Consider the following 21309-nt stretch of genomic DNA (forward strand, 5'->3'; position numbering starts at 1 on the left):
TTTCATTTTAGTTCTTTTCTTCTCCTTGAAAGAGGCCCCATTTCTAGATATCAAATTACTTGTGAAATAAGCAGCTGGAACAAGATGTTGCTGCTGGCCTCTACTTTTTTCTGTTGTCATTTCAGTACAAATTGGACTAATTTTATATATTAGAATTAGGACTTGGTCAAGATGACTTACTGTTTTTCCCCTAAGTTAACGTGTATTAATGTAAAGTAATATGAAAAATGTGTTCTAAGATTTTATGAAAAATATTTGTTGGCCCTAAGATATCACTTTAAATTTTTTTAGTACTATATTGCAAAGCTTCTTAAACTGTGGACTGCATAACTGAATGTAGGGATCACAAAAATATTGGCAACAGTAAAAGGTTATGTATACCTATTTTATATGCTTATATACATGTAAAAGTTTCTCAGATGAAAAGGGGTCAGGAGTGGAAAAATTTTAAGAATCTCTTCTCTATTGTTCTTGAGGTAATAGGCTCATTATGCAGCTAGGTATTGTGATGAATAGACTGCTGGGCCTGGAGTCAAGGAGACCTGAGTTCAAATGTGACCTCAGATACTTACTAGCTATGTGACGCTGGACAAGTCACTTTGCCTATGCCTGCCTCGATTTCCTCAACTGAAAAATGGGGATAATAATAGCACCAACCTCCCTGGTTTGTTGTGAGGTTCAAATGACATAATATTTGTAAAACACTTAGTAGAATGCCTGGCAGATAGTAGGCACTTGATAAACGATTATTTCCTTCTGTCCTTCTCCAGTTGTTCAAAGAATAGGGACAGTATTTGATTTAAGTTTTTATTAAAGATTGTCATTCCATGATCTAGTAAATATGTAACTACATATTTGTTCCTTTCATGGTATTAGAAGACATTTTGGAAAATCCTGCCTTACATTTTACAGTAGTTAAAAATCCTCTTTTGAGTGATTAACCTTTCATTTATTCCCAACCAATTCAATCAGCTGTTATTTGAGTAACTATTTTAAATGCCCAGTGCTATGGGCTAGGTTTCAGGAAATGCAAAACAAAAAGAATACATGGTCTCCATTTGCAGGGAATTCAGCTACCTTGGAAGACTAAACTATAACACGTGAAATGATTATAATGCACTTACATGCAAAAAATAGTTATATTGACCCAGGTGTAATAGAATTCCAGAAAGAGAAAAGGCCATTGTGGACCATGAGGGTCTTGTGTGGTGTGGAAGGCCTTGAGCTAGGTCTTGAAGGATGGGCAAGATTTTGATGATTAGAAGACTTAGAGATAATTTAGATAGTTAGAATCCTCACATTGGAGCAAAAGCTTGAAAGGTGGTTACGTAACTACTTACCTCTCTTGAAACATCATCTCTGTGTAATTACAGTTGCAAGGTTAATAAAAGGTCAGTGGAGAGACACATGGAGGGCATACATAAGATGCAGCATATTTCCATTGATCAGTCATATGCAAGAGGGGGTGTAAGATTTGTTTGAAGAAATAGCTGGTTGAAAAAGCCTGATCATGTGGCTTGATTTGGTCCTAGCAGATGGGTAGCTTGAGTGCTATGGTGGCACCTTTAAAAGCTATGAAGACCTAGAAAATGGCTTTTACCATGTCTCCTAATAGATCCCTTGTGGAGGACTTGAGTTAAAAAATGGGCAAAAATCACAAATTTATTTATACTATTAGAAAGAATTTTGAGATGGATTCCAATCTGTTGAGGTCATTTGGTTTGTTTTACCATCTTTTGTCAGCTTCTATTCCTCTGCTTCCCCTCTTTCCTTCAGTAGTAATTTGTGCCAGTAGAGAGTATCACTGTTAGTAGAGATCTCCATAGTCCCTGTTATAACTTTATTTATCACCTTACATCCTCTAACAACTTTGGGCTCTATATTATTTTTTTTTGGTGGGGAGGTCGGATTTGAACTCAGGCCCTCCTGAATCCAGGGCGGGTGCCTTATCCACTGTGCCACCTCACTGACCCATCTCTGTATTCTTTATAGAGGAGCATAGGAAAGATGAGATTGAGTAGAATGTAGATGCTGCTGGGATTCTTACTTAACATACTCAGGAACAGATTGCTTAGTTTCATTTTGAAATTTTCCAAGATCCTTCCATAGTGCTTTGACTTCTGTAATTTGGGTCACAACCTTATGTTGGGAACCATTGAAAATGTGCTGCTTCCCCTGAGTTCAAAGTAAATTTGGAACCTTGCTGTAGACTAGTTCCCTATTCTTGATAAATTATTCTTTCCCTATTCTTATCCTGTTATCCCTCAACTGTTTTTTTTAAAGCAAATTTTGGTGTAGAAACTTCCAAAGATCTTTTGAAAATCTGTCTGTCTGTATAGGTAGGCTTGCTCAGGAAAGAATGTGACAGGAATGTTAGTTTATCATTGTGAGTGTGCTTGGTGCCATAATTCGTGTGATCTTTTACTTTGGCAGTTTTAGAGGCCATATTGCTATTTCTTAGTGATAGGTCATATAAGGAATTCAGAACAAAAAGGACAAAAGTAATAGAAGACTTGGGGGGCGGCTGGGTGGCACAGTGGATAAAGCACCGGCCCTGGATTCAGAAGGACCTGAGTTCAAATCCAGCCTCAGAGCTGTGTGACCTTGGGCAAGTCACTTGGCCCCCACTGCCCCGCCAAAAAAAGAAAAGAAAAAAAAAAAGAAGACTTGGGATATAGTTTTAAACTGAATAGGCATAGAATCAAAGAATGCCACAGTTGCCAGGAATCTCAGAGATCATCTCTTCTAGCCCTCCACCACAGCACAGTTCCAGTTTTTGCATCCCAGCCTGGTCTTGAAGACTAGGACCCCTGGGTAAAAGCCACTAGAATAGATTTAAATTCATTTCAGGGAAATATTTCTTTAAAAAAATTTTTATTTAATTTTAATTTTAATTTATTTGTTTATTTTTGTGGGTCAGTGGGGGTTAAGTGACTTGCCCAGGTCACACAGCTAGTAAGTGTCAAGTGTCTGAGACCAGATTTGAACTCAGGTCCTCCTGAATCCAGGACCCGTACTTTATCCACTGTGCCACCTAGCTGCTCTCTGCCTTTTCTTTTTTAAAGAGTTTTATTTTTTTCCTCTCTTTTTTTTTAATCAGCCATTTCAAGAACTACCACTCCACTCATACCTAGATTGAATATTCTCTTGAGCAAAGAAAAACAATGAAGCAATTTTATGTATTTGACAATATGTATCTTGCCCTTCCTCTTTGATGTGGGAATCATAGATTTAGAGGTGAAAGGGAACTTAGGGGTCCCTTGTACCAATATCTTCCTTTGAGAGCTGAGGATTTGTGGCCTAGAGAAGTTGTCACTTGCCCATCTTTGACATAGTGTAATGTGTAATACTTGTGTATTATGTTCTTTTGGTGCTGCTTATTTTTTCTTTATCAGTTCATGCATTTTCCTGTGTTTCTAAGAATTCCTCCTATTTGTAATTTCTTATTGCATCATAATCTATTTTAGATCAGTAAAAACACATTTATTAAATCCTGTCTTCATATATTAGGCTGCTAGATGGCACAGTGGATAGAATGTCAGGCTTGGAGTCAGGAAGACTCATCTTCCTAAGTTCAAATCTGACCTCAGACACCAGTTGTGTGGCTCTGCACAAATCACTTTACCTTGTTTTTCTCAGTTTCCTCATCTGTAAAATGAGCTGGAAAAGGACATAGTAAAACCATTCCAGTATCTTTGCCAAGAAAACTCCAGATGAGAATCCAACATGACTGAAGTGACTGAACAACAATAATATTCATTTATTGCAGTTTATTTAACCACAGCCCAATCTGCAGGCACCCACTTTGTCTCCAACCTGTTGCTATTACAAAGAGTGCTACTGTGACGATTTTGGTGTTAATCAGAATGTTGGAGGATGGCTGCCAGGGCTAGGCAAATGGGGGAAGTACTGCTGTTTCCAGGGTTCTTGTACTTATCCTACTTGCAGTGGCATTTGGTCAACAGTTGATGTTGATGGTAATGGTTTTGGCAAATGGAAACATACAGTTAAAAATGATTAGTTAAGGATTAGGCAGCAAGGTAGAAGAGTGGATTAGCATTTTAGGTCTCTAAGTCAAGAAGACCTTGGTACAAATCTAGCCTCAGACACTTAGCAGCTGTGTGACTGGACAGATCACTTCACAGACTACAAACCCAGTTTCCTCAACTATAAAACAAGGATAATAATAGTACCTGCAGGGCAGCTAGGTGGCACAGTGGATAGAGCACTGGCCCTGGATTCAGGAGGACCTGGGTTCAAATCCGGTCTCAGACACTTAATACTTACTAGCTGTGTGACCCTGGGCAAGTAACTTAACTCCAATTGCCCAGCCTCCCCCCCCCCAAAAGATAGTAATAACCAAGTAAGAGGAAAAAATAATAGTACCTGCCTTCCGTGGTTGTTATATAGATAAAATGAGATAAAATTTGTAAAGTACTTTCCAAACCATAAAGTATTATATAAATTCTAGCTTTATTATTATTATTATTATATCTTAGAGTCAATAGATAGTCATTGGACTTTAATGAGTAGGGAAGTGACATGGTCAGACTCGTGGTTTATGAATATCACTTTGACAGCTATGTGGACAGTGGATTTTAGTGGGGAAAAACTTAAGACAGGGAGAGACCAATTAGGAAGCTATTGAAGTAGTCCTGATGAGAAATGATGAAGGCCTGAATGAGGATGGTGGCTATGTGAGTAGAGAGAAGGTAATGGATATGAGAGATTTGTGGAAGTAGAAGAGACAAGTTTTGGCAACTGATTGGCTATGTGTGGTGAGAGGGAGAGCAAGGAGTTGAGGGTGATATGAAGGTTGTAAACGTAGATGTGTAGAGGTTTGTTCGTGCTCAAAATAGACATGTTTGGAAGAGGGGTGGTTTTTGGAGGAGAAAGGTCACATAATGGAATCAGCAATGAAGGTAGCAATCCACTGGTGCTTGTTCATTCTCTGCAAAACTCTCTGTCATTTCCCAGAGAGGTTGACATTTGGATCTGGTTCAGAAGGAAGGAAGGTTGGGGAGTTGCCCATTTAGAGAGAGGGGGTAGAATGAGGAAGTGTGAAGGGTAATTGTGGTTGTATTAGAAACAGTCCCTGTGATCGGCAGTCTTGGGATGTAACCCATATTCCTGTTCTATGATTGGTTGATTCCAATTTGGGAATCATGCTATGGCTTCCCAGGTGGCGCCCATTTTGGAGACCCCTGTCTAAAACACTTTGTCTCAATAGCTCCTTTGCGACTTCACCTTATTTCTTACTTACTTGTGTATATATTTTTCACCCCCCCGATTTGATTGTAAACACTTTCATGGCAGGTTCTGTAGTTTTTCATATTCATATCTAGCACTTACCATAGTGCTTTGCATGTCACGAATGCTTAATAAAGGTCTATTGATTTCCCTACTTCTCAGCCACAGAGCCCATTATATAGAGAGCATAGAGCAGCCATGCACTTGAACAATTTGTCCAGAATAGCCTTGAATAGGTGAACCCTTTAGGTGTGAACATCAGTGAACTCAGTTGAGATGCTGTAGACATGAAGGTTTTGAAGAAGGCACAGTGTGGTTAGTCAATTTACCCACTAGAATAAAGAAGCCCTTGCTTATTCTTGGCAGGAGTTACAAAAGCCAGGCTCAGGCAGTGCCAAAGCTGATAAGCTTGGGAGCAGCAAAAGCAAAGGACAGAGGGAGGGATAAAGAGAAGAAAAGGGAAGAGGAGAAAGAGCCAAACAGCAAGTGATTGAGAGAAGCAGGTCTAGATGACAAGGACAGTGAGAAGCAGATGGAGCCAGACAGACTTGGCCAAATGGGAGGAGAGGGAGAAAGGAGCATTCAGGATGCTTCCATGTGCAACTGAATAAAAATCCCAAGGATATTATTATGTTAAAACATTGTATAGCTATAGATATTCATAGTCATGACTTTGAGCCTGCACCAAGAGAAAGTATGTTCAGTCTCCTAAGGCAGGGAAGTTTTGGATAGATTTCCATCAAGATGTGTTTAAAGTTTGTTTTTTGGTAGTTAATATTCAGTTAGCGCTCTCTCTCTCTCTCTCTCTCTCTCTCTCTCTCTCTCTCTCTCTCTCTCTCTCTCTCTCTCTCTCCCCCTCTCTTTCCCTCCCTCCCTCCCTCCCTCCCTCATCTCTCTCTTTTATCTCTCTCTCTCTGTCTGTCATTCCTTGTGCTGGTGTCCATCTCTCTCTAGTCTCCTTCCCCAAATGTGCTGTATAAATGAGGTATTCATATAGTTATTTGAAAATGCTGCTCGACAGTGGAGATATATAGTAATGAGATTTTCTTTGTATCTTCTCCACTGCCTATCACATTATGTTGCACATAGGAATTTGATAAATGTCAGTTGAATTATATTATAACTGAATAATACTCTAACCACTTTTACTATCAGCCAATTTTCTTTTTCCTTTCTTTGTCTCTCTTTCCACACACATACTCCTTTCCAACTTCCTCCTTTCAACATACACACACACACACACACACACACACACACACACACACAAGTTTCTGTATGACAAGGATGGGAGTGAGCAAGAAAAAGAATAGGTATGAGTCACGTTGTTTGGGGAAACATACACACAAATGATAAAAATAGTTTACATGCTGAGAGCTCCATCTGGCTTGCATGAAATCTTTTTCTTATGTCATTATTCTCTTCCAGTCTTCAACTGCCTATTTATTTCTTATTGTAGATAGACATGGAATATAGAATTTGAGATTGTAATTTATATAAATTCCATGAGACATCTGAAGCAGATAAGTTCAAAATGTTTTTTTTTTTGTTGTTGTTGTTGTTTTTTAAAAGTTTGGCATAGGAAACACTTTTCTATGTTGGTTTCCATTTGCCAGAATAAGAGCCTTCTTTCTCTGTATTGACTGTCTACCAATGCTATGGCTATTTGATTAGTACACACTTTTATTTTCTTTTAAATTCCCCAGACTGGGGCAGCTAGGTGGCGCAGTGGATAGAGCACCGGCCCTGGAGTCAGGAGTACCTCAGTTCAAATCTGGCCTCAGACACTTAACACTTACTAGCTGTGTGACCCTGGGCAAGTCACTTAACCCCAATTGCCTCACTTAAAAAAAAATTCCCCAGACATTTATTATACCTACTGTGAGCTAGGCAGTGGGGACCCAATGACGAAATGAGACACAGTTTGTCCTGAGGGAGTCTGGGCAAGGCAGAGAGGCCACAGAGCATTTAGTAAACTCTTATCATGCCCCAGGCACTGTAACTAAGTTTGGGAATACAAATAGAAGCAAGAAAGAAGGCTGGCCCTCACTGCAAGGAGCTTACCTTATACTGGGGGAAGAGAAAACAGAAAAAGAGGTTCTATTAGGAGGGGAGAAAATAGACCCAGAAAAAGGCACAGTGCAGAAGGGTGGAGAGTCAGACCACAGGTAGGAGGGTAGTGAGGCATGGCTAACCCCGACCCATCCCTCACATGGAGGGCCCTGGTTGGAACTCATCAGTGGGAGCTGGGAGTTGACATGGTAGAAAGATGTTGCAGAGTGAGAAGGCCCCAGGGGACCTTGAGAGAAGTTCCAGAGTGAGAAGATAGTTGAGTTCTGGGGGTCAAGTCTAGGAGAGTCTGAAGCAGTGCTAAGAGGGAACTGAAGCCAGGCCAGTGCCGGAGAGGGAAGCCCAGCATTGAAACAGGATGAAACATGTAGAGACCATAAAATCTGGTAGATGTAAATACTTGAAATGGGATTAAAAGGATGTTATTTGCTAAGAATTGATTGGTGCTCTCTACCTCCACGTGCATGAAGGCAGCAATTCGGGGTCAGAAAGGGGACAAAATACCATGAGAAATGTGAGGATGAAACAGTTTTCCATAAGGATAATCAGACAAGACTCTATTAAGGATAGTGGGGGCAGCTAGGTGGCACAGTGGATAGAGCACCAGCCCTGGAGTCAGGAGGGCCTGAGTTCAAATCTGGCCTCAAGACACTTAACACTTACTAGCTGTGTGACCCTAGGCAAGTCAGTTAACCTCAATTGCCTCACCAAAAAAAAAAAAAAAAAAAGAATAGTGTCAGCTGAGGTAGGCCAAGGTGTGGAGGAGGCATTACAGTGATTTGAAAATGGGGCATGGGAACATTATGAGCAAAGGCCCAGAGAGAGGTAAGAGAAGGAAGGATGGTTAAGTATAGGAGACAATTAATGGTGTGTTTTGGCTGGAACATAGAGTATGTGGAGGTGAAGATGTAAGATAAATGTAGAAGGGATGGTTGAAACGAAGTCGTTGAGGGTGTTGAATGCCAGACTGAGGACCCTATTTGATATAATAAACTTTGGGAAGCACTGAGTGTATTTGATTGAGGAAATTACTTGGTAAAACATGCATAAAGAACACGAACGGCATGAAAGGTGAATCAGGGTGACCCTGAGAGGCAGAGGCACCAAGAAGAAGGTTTTAACAATAGTTCAGACAGGAGTCATGAAGGTCCAAATTCGGATAGTAAGTAAGGAATGGAAAGAATGGGCCTGATGTGAGAGATGATGGAAGTACAGTCATGAAGAGTTGGCATTTGATGTGATGTGGGAGAGAAGAGGGAAGAGTAAAAGATGATTCTGCAATTTTTAGTCTGTTTTGGGGGGACAGAAGATGATCTTACCATCAACAGAAATAAGAAAGTTTTACTCAGAAGCAGGTTTTGTGTATAGGATTATGGATTTTTTTTTAATTGGATTTCATTGGTGTAGGCAGTACCTGGTGAGGAACTTCCTCTGTCAGTGTAGATGAATGCTTTTTCTGCAGCTTGAAGTGTTTTAGGGAGTTGCCTGGGGCAATGAGAAGGTAAATGACTTCCAGTCAATATTTATCAGAGGTAGATATTGACCCTCTCCTTCTTCCTGACTCCAAGGCCTGCTCCCTGTCCACTATGCCACATTTTCTCTCAGAATTGTAAGTGCTTAATAACTCCCTCTTGACGGATTGATTTCTTAGAGGAGCTTCAGCCATTTAGTTAACTCCCTACATTTTACAGGTGAATGAATTGAGGCCCCAAGAAGTTGGGACTTTCCTAGGGTCACATGATGAGTGTTTAAAAGAGGCAGGATTGGAATCCAGGTTCTTTGCCACCAAATACAGTCATTTCATCACTAAATGTCATGATTTTTTGGGGGGATGTATATCCCTTTTCTAATTTTTTTTCTTTTTAGAAGTTTCCACTCTCCGACCGCCTTCTCCCAGTGAACCACCAGAGGAAGATAGTGTATTATTTAATAAACTGACTTACTTAGGATGTATGAAAGTTTCTTCTCCTCGAAATGAAGTAGAAGCTCTACGAGCAATGGCAACCATGAAATCTTCAAGCCAGTTTCCGTTCCCTGTGACTCTCTATGTGCCAAATGTTCCAGAAGGCTCTGTAAGGTGAGTTCTAATTGTTTCCCCTCTCTTCAGGAAAGACATAAATTTGAGTTGAATTTTATTGATTTATTTCCTTACTTTTAGGGTAGTTTTTTTTTTGTTTGTTTTTTTGGTGAGGCAGTTGGGGTTAAGTGACTTGCCCAGGGTCACACAGCTAGTAAGTATCAAGTGTCTGAAGTTGGATTTGAACTCAAGTCCTCCTGAATCCAGGGCCGGTGCTCTATCCACCGTTCCACCTAGCTGCCCCTATTTCCTTACTTTTAATTCAGTTTTATTTTTGCCTCCAAATTCTTGCTCTCCCTTGCCTCCCCCTTCTTCACCATGAGAATGTAAGAAAAACAAAACTCATTGTATAGTTGATGCCACATTAGCCATGTCAAAAAAAAATGTCCTTGAGTTAATTAAAAAAACAACGATCCCATATAAGAATGCATTTGAATTCAGTTATTTTATTTGTGCACATGAAATGAAGGTCCAGGTTTGTTCTAAACCCTTGCCTCCTGTTTGCCAAGTATAATTAGAAGTGAATTGATAACTTATGAAATTGTGAAATGGGAACAGGCACACCCAGTTCTTTGGGTGCTTGCTGGGAAAGACCATGATTTGAAGCAGCAAATAAGGCAGCAATCATATTTTAATTAAACAAGGAGGGAATGGGGGTAAAAAGACTATAAATGCCAAGACAAATGGTGAAAAGGGATCCAGAGGCAGACAGTGGTGAGATGGGGACAGGAAATAGAGTGATGAAAGGAAACAGGCAGCATAGGAAAGAGGATGGTGAGGGGGAGAGGCAGAGACAAGCACTCACATCACTGTGGATGAAAATTGGGAGCACTCAGCAGCATGGACCCTATGGAAGAGAGCACAGTGGGCAGGAGTTAGAGGTCTCGTTTTTATAGGGTTTGTTTTGAGGAACAGACATACTCCTATCTGTGCTACTTTGGGATATTAGTACCTTAACATTCAAATCATCTTAAAGTTATCAGTAAAACCTCAAAGTCTTCATCTCAAAGTTTTTACCACCTTTTTGAGGTTCTGTTGTGGAGGTCTAGAATTTAAATATCACAGGACAAACAACACGTAGATGGTTTCCCTTGATTTAGCACATATTACCAGGATGTGAATTTTATTTTTAATTTTTTAAAATGTGAAAGGCAGGTTTATTACAAGAGAAATGAACATGCATGGGAACCCAATGGGTTCCCAGTCTTTTTTTTTTAACTTAATAGTATTTTATTCTTTCCCAATTACATGTAAAGATAGTTTTCAACATTCTTTTTTTTAACTACAAGAAAGCCTTTATTTCACCCCACAGAAAATGCAGAAGATGTATATATGGGACTCACAGGAGCCCATAAATAAATGTAGGAAACACCTAAGAGGACTCACAATAGCCCACAAACAAACAAACAATACAATTCTCCACCCTCTTTGATAAGTTTTCCTTTTCAACATTCATTTTTGTAAGATTTTAAGTTCCAAATTTTTCTCCCTCCCTTCCCTCTCCCCTCCCCAAGATAGCAAGCTGTCTGCTTATAGTACTATACAGTACAATCATGTTATACATATTTCCACATTAGTCATGTTGTGAAAGAAAAATCAGAACAAAAAGGAAAAACCATGAGAAAGAAAAAATAAGTGAAAATAGTCTGCCTCAGTCTGTATTCATTCTCCCATGGTTCTTTCTTTGGATGTGGAGAGCATTTTCCATCATGAGTCAGGATGTGAATTTTAGTTAATATATGATACAATGTGTAAATTATGCCCCTTTGATCTTTGGAACAGCCTGTGACTTCCAGGTTCCCCTTTATTGTCTTATTTTCTGCATTGCCCCTTTATACTGGCTACTTAGAAGCTTACCCTCCTGATAAGAAGGGGAATAGGTGGTCAGGGGACTGGAAGAAGATACAGTTTTAACACAAGAAGGCTTTATTGTCTGATTGGGTTTGAATGTTTAGGTGGAAACCAAAAGAAGGAGATGCTCGCTCAATCCCTTCCTTCCCTCCTTTCTCTCCTTCCTTTGGAATTTCAAGATGGGGTGTGGGGGCAGAGTGGCTGCTCACTATTCCAAAACCATGCCTTCTTCCTCCCATTGGTTCTGGGGTGTGATTGTCCTTTAGTTCAAGTCTCTCTTCTGCTGATTTTACTTTGGAGGCAAAGCTTCACTGAGATGTTTACACTCTAAGCCACTTGAATCTAACTTATGGAATCATTTGTAAGCAAGGTCCTGAGTCAAATTTTTCTTTGTTTCTCCCACTTAGGCCTTTATGAGATTGACTTATAAAGTCAAAAGCAAAAGATTCATAACTCAATGTGCTCAGCCTTAAGCTAGGGAAAGAAAAACCTCAGTATTCTGGGTGGAGTGTTAAATTTCTGACCTGTTTTAGTTCTGTCTCTGCCAGGCTAGTCACTGGTGTTCTCCATTGTATTTTCTCCTGTACCAATTAATAGATATGAATAACAGACCACTGATGACCAATTATAGTTTGTAGGAGACAAAAAAATCAGGAAATAGAAACAGCTTAAAGAATAAGAACAAATGACTAATATTTATGTAGGGTTATAAAGTTTGCCAAGCTCTTTACATATGATATCTCATTTAATGACATGGCTAGTGACTGCTCATGAAAAACAGCAAGGGAATTAAACCTTTGCTGGCCATTCATTGATCCCAAGGAGCGACTATTGACAATAACATCAGTCCATTTGAGCTATAAGTTTTTTATTAGAAAGTAGTATCCTGGTTATTGTTGTGGTGGTGGTTTTAATGTACCGTCATGAGCTTCTGGGCTTGTATTTATAATTTGTAAGCTGCAGATGCTAATGGGATCTGAGTCCAGTCGTGGAGCTTAAGCTTGAATTTATTTCAAAGCTCTTTTGAGCTCTGGATGGTACAGCCTTTCTTTTTCATTGCAATCCTAAAGCAAGAAATGAACAATAAAAAGTAAATGTTGGGCTCTTCTGTCCCCTTTGTTTTGCAGAATAATAAACCAATCCAGCAATGTGGAAATTGCGTCGTTCCCAATCTACAAAATACTGTTTTGTGCACGTGGCCATGATGGGACAGCAGAAAGTGATTGCTTTGCATTTACAGAGAGTTCTCGTGGGACGGAAGACTTTCAGATCCACATTTTCTCCTGTGAGATTCAAGAGGCAGTAAGTATCACACATCCAAGCAATCTGCTACAGTGAGAAAGTTAATTAAAATAAAAGTAACAGGACCTACATCCATATTAATTAGTGCTGGGATGGGTCTGTGCCTGTGCTTTATTCCTATTCCACGATGAGGAAACTCCCTGTACCAGTGCAGGTGGGCACCTTATCCACAACCCACAGCCCTAGAGAGCTGCCTAGAGCAGGGATTCTCTCACTGTTTAGTCCCAGGACCCCTTTCCACTCTTTTTTTTTTTTTAGTGAGGCAATTGGGGTTAAGTGACTTGCCCAGGGTCACACAGCTAAGTAAGTGTTAAGTGTCTGAGGCCGGACCTGAACTCAGGTCCTCCTGACTCCAGGGCCGGTGCTCTATCCACTGCGCCACCTAGCTGCCCCCCCCCTTTCCACTCTTAAAAATCATTGAGGACTCCCCCTCCCCAATCAAACTTCTTTTATTTATGTGAGTTATATCTGTTGATATTTACCACATTATAAATTAAAATGTTAGTATTATTATGAAAATAATAGATAAAATTTAAACCCCTTGGGCCCCTGTAAAGGGCCTCAGGGACCCTCAGAACCACACTTTGAGAACCGCTGGCCTAGATCACTGAGAAGTTAAGTGATTTTCCTAGGATCACATAGCCATTATGTGCTAGAAGAGAGACTTACTTAAAACCCAGGTCTTTGTGGCTCCGAGGTCAGTATACCATAATATATATGTGTACACATCATATCACATAATATTAGGATTTGAATAGGTCTCTTAAGAAGAAGTCATGATTTGTGGTAGCACAGAGCTGCATGGAAAGAGCTAAATCATAGGCAGTACCTGTCTTAGTGCAGAGTTCAAATATTTTAGTTCAGTAGCATTATGGGAAGGAGAGGAAGTAATCATTTATATAGTGCTTATTACATGCCAGGCATTGTGAAGAGGACTTTTTTTTTAAACAAATATTATCTCATTTGATTCTTATAAAAAATCCTGGGAGTTAGGTTTTATTATTATTATTCCTATTTTGCAGATAAGTAAACTGAGGCAAGCAGAGCTAAAGTGACATATCAGGGTCACATAGCTAGTAAATGCCTGAGGATGGTAGATTCAAACTCAGGTTTCTAGGGAACGGCAGATAGAATCAAACCTTGCTGTGAGCATAGGTGCTCTTCACTGTCTTGTCCCCTAAATAGTTCCCACTGTACTTTTATCAGCTGCAGCCTCGATATTTCATTACAAACCCTTGTAAGCAGAATACCCCAATGAAGAGCAGCAGAAGAAAAGGTCACTGGTGGAGATGGCTCTGGACCCAGCCCCTTTGGCTTTTGTGTTAGAAGTAGCCACAGGGGCAGCTAGGTGGCGCAGTAGATAGAGCACTGGCCCTGGATTCAGGACTACCTGAGTTCACATCCGGCCTCAGACACTTAACACTTACTAGCTATGTGACCCTGGGCAAGTCACTTAACCCCAATTGCCTCACCAAAAAAAAAAAAAAAAAAGAAGTAGTCGCAGAAGGGCAGTTAGGTGGGTACAGTGGATAAAGCACTGGCCCTGGATTCAGGAGGACTTGAGTTCAAATCCAGCCTCAGACACTTGACACTTCCTAGCTGTGTGACCCTGGGCAAGTCACTCAGCCCTCATTGCCCAGAAGACAAAAAGTAGCCACAGAGAGTTAGTTAGACATGTTTGATGTATTCCTGCAAGACCCTCCTGGGAAGGATTTTGAGTATCTGTAGGAAAGAAAAACTGGATGATTCCACTGGAAGTGACTTGAGTTAGTTAATCTTTGTAGTAGGGGGATGAAGTTCTTGTCCACCTCTTTACAATTATAAAGGAATCCTAATAATAATAATAATAATACAATAACAACAGTAAAAACAAATGATTAATATATGCCAGACACCGTGCTAAATACTTTACAGTTATCATCTCATCTGATCCTCACAGCAGCCCTGGGAGGGAGGTGCCATCATTATCCCCCTTTTACAGATGAGGAGACTGAGGTAGACAAGAGGTTAGGTGACTTGCCCTGGGTCTCACAGTGAGTGTCTGAGGCAGGATAGAGTAGACTCTATCCACTGTGCTACTTAGTCTTCTCCAAATGAATTCAGGCAGAGCAAAATGCTGGCAAGCACAGCAGAAATAGTCAAGGATGTTACCATTTTTATTAACCCCCACTTTTTACGCTTTAAAAAAAATTTTTTTTTTATCATTTAGTACTTGAAAAATAATTTGTTAACAGCTAACTTAAAAAAAATCATATAATAAATTTACCCCATTAGTTTTAAAGACTTTTAAGGGTAGGGGCAGCTAGGTGGCGCAGTGGATAAAGTACTAGCCTTGGATTCAGGAGAACCTGAGTTCAAATCCGGCCTCAGACACTTGACACTAGCTGTGTGACCCTGGGCAAGTCACTTAACCCTCATTGGTCCCCCTCCCCCCCCCAAAAAAAGACTTTTAAGGGTATTTCAAAGAAAGTTTATACAGAAATACTCTTGGCACCTAATCATTGCCTAGTGTGACACAAATTTAATTTTTTCTAAAAAGTCTATAAAGTTCTGTATTAAAATGATCTAATGAGTAAGAGACACGGAAAGTTTTATGTTAGTATTGAGTGGTGTGGAAAGAGCCCAGGTGGTGTTGCATGGGAAGAGGTGGCTCGGACTCAGCAGTGCTCACTCACCTTTTCACTTTGTGGGGCTACACACTAAAAGTCTTTGCCCAAAGTTAGATGAAACTAAGGGATTGTTTGTTTGAGTTATGGGGAGTACAGGAGGGTTATGTCTCCTTCAGGATTGCTCAGCATTCATGTCTGTTGGGGGGAGTCTGCCGTGAATACCTCTGTGAAAGGTGGAGAGCATTTTGTTCATGATCCCACTTCATATTTTAATCCTATTTTCCACAGAAGATTCTACCAGTCCTTCCTAACACCTCTGCCAAGATTGTATTTAATTTAACCACTTAAATACATTTGACAAGGGGAAGAAGAAAGACAGGTCGCCTTAGATGTTGGATGGGGAGGGAGTAGAAAGCAGGTGAAGCTCGAGCCTAATGATGGTTCTTCCTTAACTCTTTCATTCAGGTCAGCAGAATTTTATACAGCTTCTGTACCGCATTTAAACGTTCTTCCAGGCAAGCATCAGACGTCAAGGACTCTGTGCTCCCCACTCCAGACAGTGATGTATTTACCTTCAGTGTCTCTTTGGAGGTCAAAGAGGATGATGGGAAAGGAAACTTCAGGTAAGGTATCTGGGAAATAGAATGAAAAGAGAGTATGAATAGAAGAAGATATATTGTGTCAGAAAGGTCAGTGGGTGGGTAATATTGAGGAAGGGTGACAATAGTTAATTAGCTATAAAGAATAATTAAAAAGAAGAAAGGCATAGAGGAGTCTGGGTATGCTTGAAAGTGTCTTTCTGCTCTCTCTTCCTTTTTTAAGTGCAGAATAAAGATCCTTGTTCCAAGTGAATGTATGATGATATCATTGCGTAGCATTTTGTTTTAGAACAAAATATTTATTGCATTCTTGATGAGTGAATATGAAAACTACAGATGGTTATCCCATGTGTGAACAGAAGAGAGAATTCTTTTGGCTAACCCAATTCATAATTATAGACTGTGTAGTTAATGAAGAATAGTAAGCTATGGAGGTCACAGCTAACCACATTGGGATTTAACTGCTATCCTGCTAACTGGACTCCAGTTGGTGATGTTTTTACTCTTTTTCTCCAGTTTTGAATTGGTTTATCTCCTGGATGGCTGTATAGTAAGAAGTCCTTATTTTTATAGAGCACATTGAAGTTATTAAAGCATTTTTCTCATGGTGTAAGTTACACCATACAAATAATGAATGTCTTAAAAGTCTTATTAGCTATTAACGTGTAAAACTGTGCTAAGACTTCTGGGATACCATGTTTCCCCCCATTTAGCTGATTAGAAGATGAAGGCTCTGAATAGTTAAATGATTCCTTTAGCTAGTGCCTTATGGCATTCATTGAAACCCAGGTCTCCTTTCTCCAAGTTCAATGTGTTTTTAGTGTCTTTGCCTGCTCCTTGTACCTCAGGTTCAAGCTAGCATGTGACTACAGCTCTAGTTTTCCTTTAACCTCTTTTAGCTAAGGGATAAGTCACCAGAATACAAAGACGTATCATTCTTTTTTTTTTTTAATGAGGCAGTTGGGGTTAAGTGACTTGCCCAGGGTCACACAGCTAGTAAGTGTTAAGTGTCTGAGGCCGGATTTGAACTCAGGTGCTCCTGATTCCAGGGCTGGTGCTCTCTCCACTGTGCCACCAAGCTGCCCCAAGACATATCATTCTTATCCTAAAGGCCAAGAAGGGCAGCTGGTTGGTACAGTGGAGAGAGCACTGGCCCTGAAGTTGGGAGGACCCGGGTTCAAATCTGACCTCAGATACTTTCTAGCTTTGTGACTCTGGGCCTAATCCCAATTGCCTTAAACATCTGGGGCCACCTCCAGTTGTCCTGATCTGTATCTCATCATTGGACCCACATGGCTCTGGAGGAGAGAGTGAGGCTGGTGACTTTGCACAGCCCTCCCTCACTTAAATCCAATTCACTGCAAGTCACAACATCTGTCATGGTCCTCTTTGAGAATGAAGGACAAAACAACAACAAAGGCCAAGACATTTAGGTTTCATTGTAATTGATTGAGAAACCTAATATCTTGGGCCTACTTAGGGCATGGGTTCCTTTTCTCAATCTTTCCTCCTCTACTTTGTTCTTTGTTTCTCTCTCTTCCCTTCCTTCCTCTTCTCTCAGTCAGTAAGCATTTATTAGGTGCCTACTAAGTGCTAAGTGCTGGGGATACCCCCCTCCCCCCCAAAAAAACCCCCCGAAAAGGCAAAAGATAGGCCTTGCCTTCTAGGAGCTTACAGTCAAATGGTAGAAGAAATCCTCAAACAAATATCTACAGAGAAGTCATGTATAGGATAAACAGAAAATAATCCACAGAGGGAAGGCACTAGATTGAGGCATTGGGAAAGGCTTCTTTCCTCCTTTTCCCAAATTGTTCTTCTCTCCTTTTCCTCAACTCCCCTTTTCTCTGTCCAGTTTCCCTCTTTTCCCTTTTCTCTCTCCTCATCCCTCTCCTTCCCCTTTTCTCTCACTCATCTCCCACCCCATGTCCTCATGCCTCTCTTAGTGCAGCTGACACGCCTCCTACCGCTGACTCCTTTCCTGCTTGCAGTCTCCTGAAATCCTCAGATCTTTTTAGACAAAGAGCTACCTTGCCATGCCTCCTTTATCCTCTACTTGAGAAGCTTATTTTTTTTTTTTGAAGCTTATTTTTTACAAAAACTTTGAGCCCTTTTTGAGCTTCTTTTGAGACTCTTTTGTATTTTAGCCCAAGGTTAGAAGCTAATACCCTGTGGTTACATGTTACTTTTTTGGGTTAATTTTCTTTTAAAAGGTAAAAATTCTGTCTAGCTTCCAAATTTAAAGCAAATTTTCTAGTGCTCCTGTAAAGGATTATGCTGAATTGAAAGATATACCTTTGAAAGTAAGTTTTAAAGCTTCTTTGCTGATTGACGAAGAAATGTGGCTCATGGAAATGATGAGTCTATTCTATTTTGTAAATTTTCTGTCAAGTTACATTAACATTCTGTTTCATATCATCCTTTCTTTAATGTGACTTATTTTGTTTGCTTGAGAATTATTTTCCCCCACTTTATTACTGGTTTTAAATATGGTGTGGAAGCTTGTTGACCACTTGTGTTGGGAGACTAAAAGTAGGTGATGGATCGCGTGGACACTGCTCTGGTGTCTTCAAAAGATTAAAAAGAACCCGAAGGCCTCCATCAAGCTCTCTATGAAGGAGTTAGAGCATAGATAAGGATAGGAAGGAATGTATGGATGTGCTTCAGTATGTGCAGGTAGAAGGAGGACCCCCGGTCTGTGAGATCACAGATTACTGAAATGCTGATATTTGAGGGATTGACAGCATGGCCTCGAGCCCTGGACTTGAAGTCAGAAAACCTTGTCTAGCTGTGTGATCATTGGTGAGGCTCTTATATATTTCTGATCGTTGGTTTCCTAATCTCTAAAATTTTGTTACTATTGTATTGCCTACCTCATAGATTTGTAAGGGAATTGCTCTATGTTTATCAAATGCTATTCAAATGTGAGTTACTAATTAGTATAAAATAATAAGCATAATGACTTGGAGTTTACATTTTAAGTTATCGTAATAGATATATTCCTTTGTAAATGGAGGAGGCTGTAAACAGGTACACAGTGCAAGTTAGGCAGTGTATAAGAATAAGGCATAATACATTGTGTAAGATCTAAAAGGTGTATTTTCTGTGTATATTATTCTCATATGTTTACAATTCAGTAATTTCATTGGAATGAAATACCAAGCTTTTTTTTTTGGTGGGGCAATGAGAGTTAAGTGACTTGCCCAGGGGCCACCCAGCTAGTAAGTGTCAAGTGTCTGAGGCTGGATTTGAACTCAGGTCCTCCTCTGAATCCAGGGGTCGGTGCTCTATCTACTGCACCATCTAGCTGCCCCAATAGCAAAGCTTTTTGAATCCAATTAAAAAAAAATAATTGATAGCAGCCACTCTATTTGTATAAACTTTTTAAAGTATAACTCACTACCTAGTTTGTGGATAATGAGCGATTGATATACTTTTTTTTTTAAGTGAGGCAATTGGGGTTAAGTGACTTGCCCAGGGTCACACAGCTAGTAAGTGTTAAGTGTCTGAGCAAGCTGACAAATATGGTTGGTTACTAATCCAGACTTCTTTTAGATCATTGGCCATGGCAGACCAGCATCCACTGCGCCACCTAGCTGCTCGATTGATATACTTTTAACAAAAATATGATTATTATTGGCAAAATACATGGATGTGATATAATTAAATTTCTAGAAGGTCATACTCATGTGTTAATTTAGATGTGTTATATTTTGTTTCTGTTATTTTGCACATTTCAGTCCTGTGCCTAAGGATAGAGAGAAATTTTACTTCAAATTGAGACAAGGAATTGAAAGAAGGTTGTGATCACAGTGCAACAACTGTCTAAACAAGGAATTAGCAATTGAAAGGTAAGCTACATCCTTATTGAGAATGTTGAAACTGGAAGATGCAGGATAGAAATGATATAGATTGTTTTATGCATGCATTCACACACACACACACACACACACACCGTCTACATGGACATCCATACACACAATGCACCTATCCATACACACAGTACACCTATGCACAATGTGTGTGTGTTGTGAAATTTAAATTGGATACAAGAGCAAGCTTGCACCCCAGAAGTGGCGTGCTTAGCAGACGGACTGGCGGTTCGTCACGGTCTCCTCCCCGAAAGGGTGGTTCCTTTCAGTTATCGCTAACCACTGTTAAAAAACTTTCACTTTTTTGTTTACCACAGGGTATATGTGTTGTGTGTGTATATATATATATATATATATATATATATATGTATATATATATATATATATATATATATGTACAAACATGTGAACTTAGTGGGTTGGGATGGTCAAGAAACCTGGTTTATAGTAGTACCAGCTTTGCCGTTAACTTATGTCCGTTGGCAAATCATATATTTTAGTACCTCATCTTGTCCCTTTATAAATTGTTCCATCTAAACTAGAGATAGTTTGGACACATCTTTTGTAATAGATTCTAATTTTTGAACTAATCAAATAAGGTTACAGCAGTACACTCAGAAGGTAGCATTGTCGTTGTTGCAAGTCAGCCCTATTTAAAAATGAGCACAAGTAATAACCATGAATAGAGGTAGAAATTAGGTAATTGTATTGCATTTAATAACTTAAGTTTTAGACATGTTTAGTCTTAATTAAATCTTTGATGAAATCTGCAGTATTTTTAAAAATAGTCCAGAGGTGGCAGTCTTGTCAAATGAATTCTTAAATCCATGTGGTGCTAATAAACAGGCATAAAGAAAAATGCAGGTTTAGGAAGACAGTTGGAGTGCATTTCTATGATGCTATATGGTTGCAGTGTATTTTATTTATATCACCTCATTTTTCTTCACAATAACATTATGAAATAAGCTCTTAGAAATATTACACATTTCTGCTCTACAGATGAAAAAGTAGAGACATTAAATGATTTGCCAGAGGTTATAAAGTTTATAAGTAATGGAAAAGGACTTGAACTGTACACTATATTGTACTGTACTGTACTGTACTGTTAAAGAACATCTGAGAGGAAAGATTAACTCAGTGGTGTCTAATGTAATTTTCTTATAACTACTTGAGGTAAAAGTGAAAATGCATTTTTTCTGAGCGTCTATATTTATTTGTAGGTCAAGTATTAATGTTAATAAGTAGAGTCATAAAGTTGAATAAAAGTTTATTTCTTGGCTGGATTTTAAAATTGACATAACAATATGGGGGAAAAGTTTCCCTGTTATCCAATGGCATAATGTGTACTGAAAGTCAGATGTATGTACAGGCAAACCTTACCTATGTATATGTATCGAAAAGCCCCTTGAAAACATGGGCTGGTTTTCATTTTGTATCCCTAGCATCTAATGTAATGCTTTGCTATCAATTATACTTAATAAATGCTGGGGAGGGAGAATGGAAGGGAGGGGGAACAGAGAGAGACAGAAAGAAAGAGATACAGAGAGAGAGACTCAGCAGACAGAGAAACAGACAGAATGAGAAGAGAACAAAAATAGTATATATACACACATATGTGCACTCATCTATATATCTCTATACAAGCATGTATATGTGTCTGCTCATGCATCTTTATATACATCATA

The 21309-nt window shown here is 39.5% G+C and overlaps 1 protein-coding gene across 1 annotated transcript in view; it reads left to right on the top strand.

Moving 5' to 3' along the window:
• RABGAP1L (RAB GTPase activating protein 1 like) overlaps nt 1-21309 on the top strand; it is a 668700-nt gene that overhangs the window by 79852 nt on the left and 567539 nt on the right. Inside the window, 4 exon segments of the mRNA XM_044004805.1 lie at nt 9184-9394; nt 12373-12547; nt 15622-15779; nt 19493-19603. Of these exon segments, the coding sequence (XP_043860740.1) occupies nt 9184-9394; nt 12373-12547; nt 15622-15779; nt 19493-19603 (655 nt within the window).

The sequence above is a fragment of the Dromiciops gliroides genome, chromosome 4 (genome assembly GCF_019393635.1).
Source record: "Dromiciops gliroides isolate mDroGli1 chromosome 4, mDroGli1.pri, whole genome shotgun sequence".
NCBI lineage: Eukaryota > Metazoa > Chordata > Mammalia > Microbiotheria > Microbiotheriidae > Dromiciops > Dromiciops gliroides.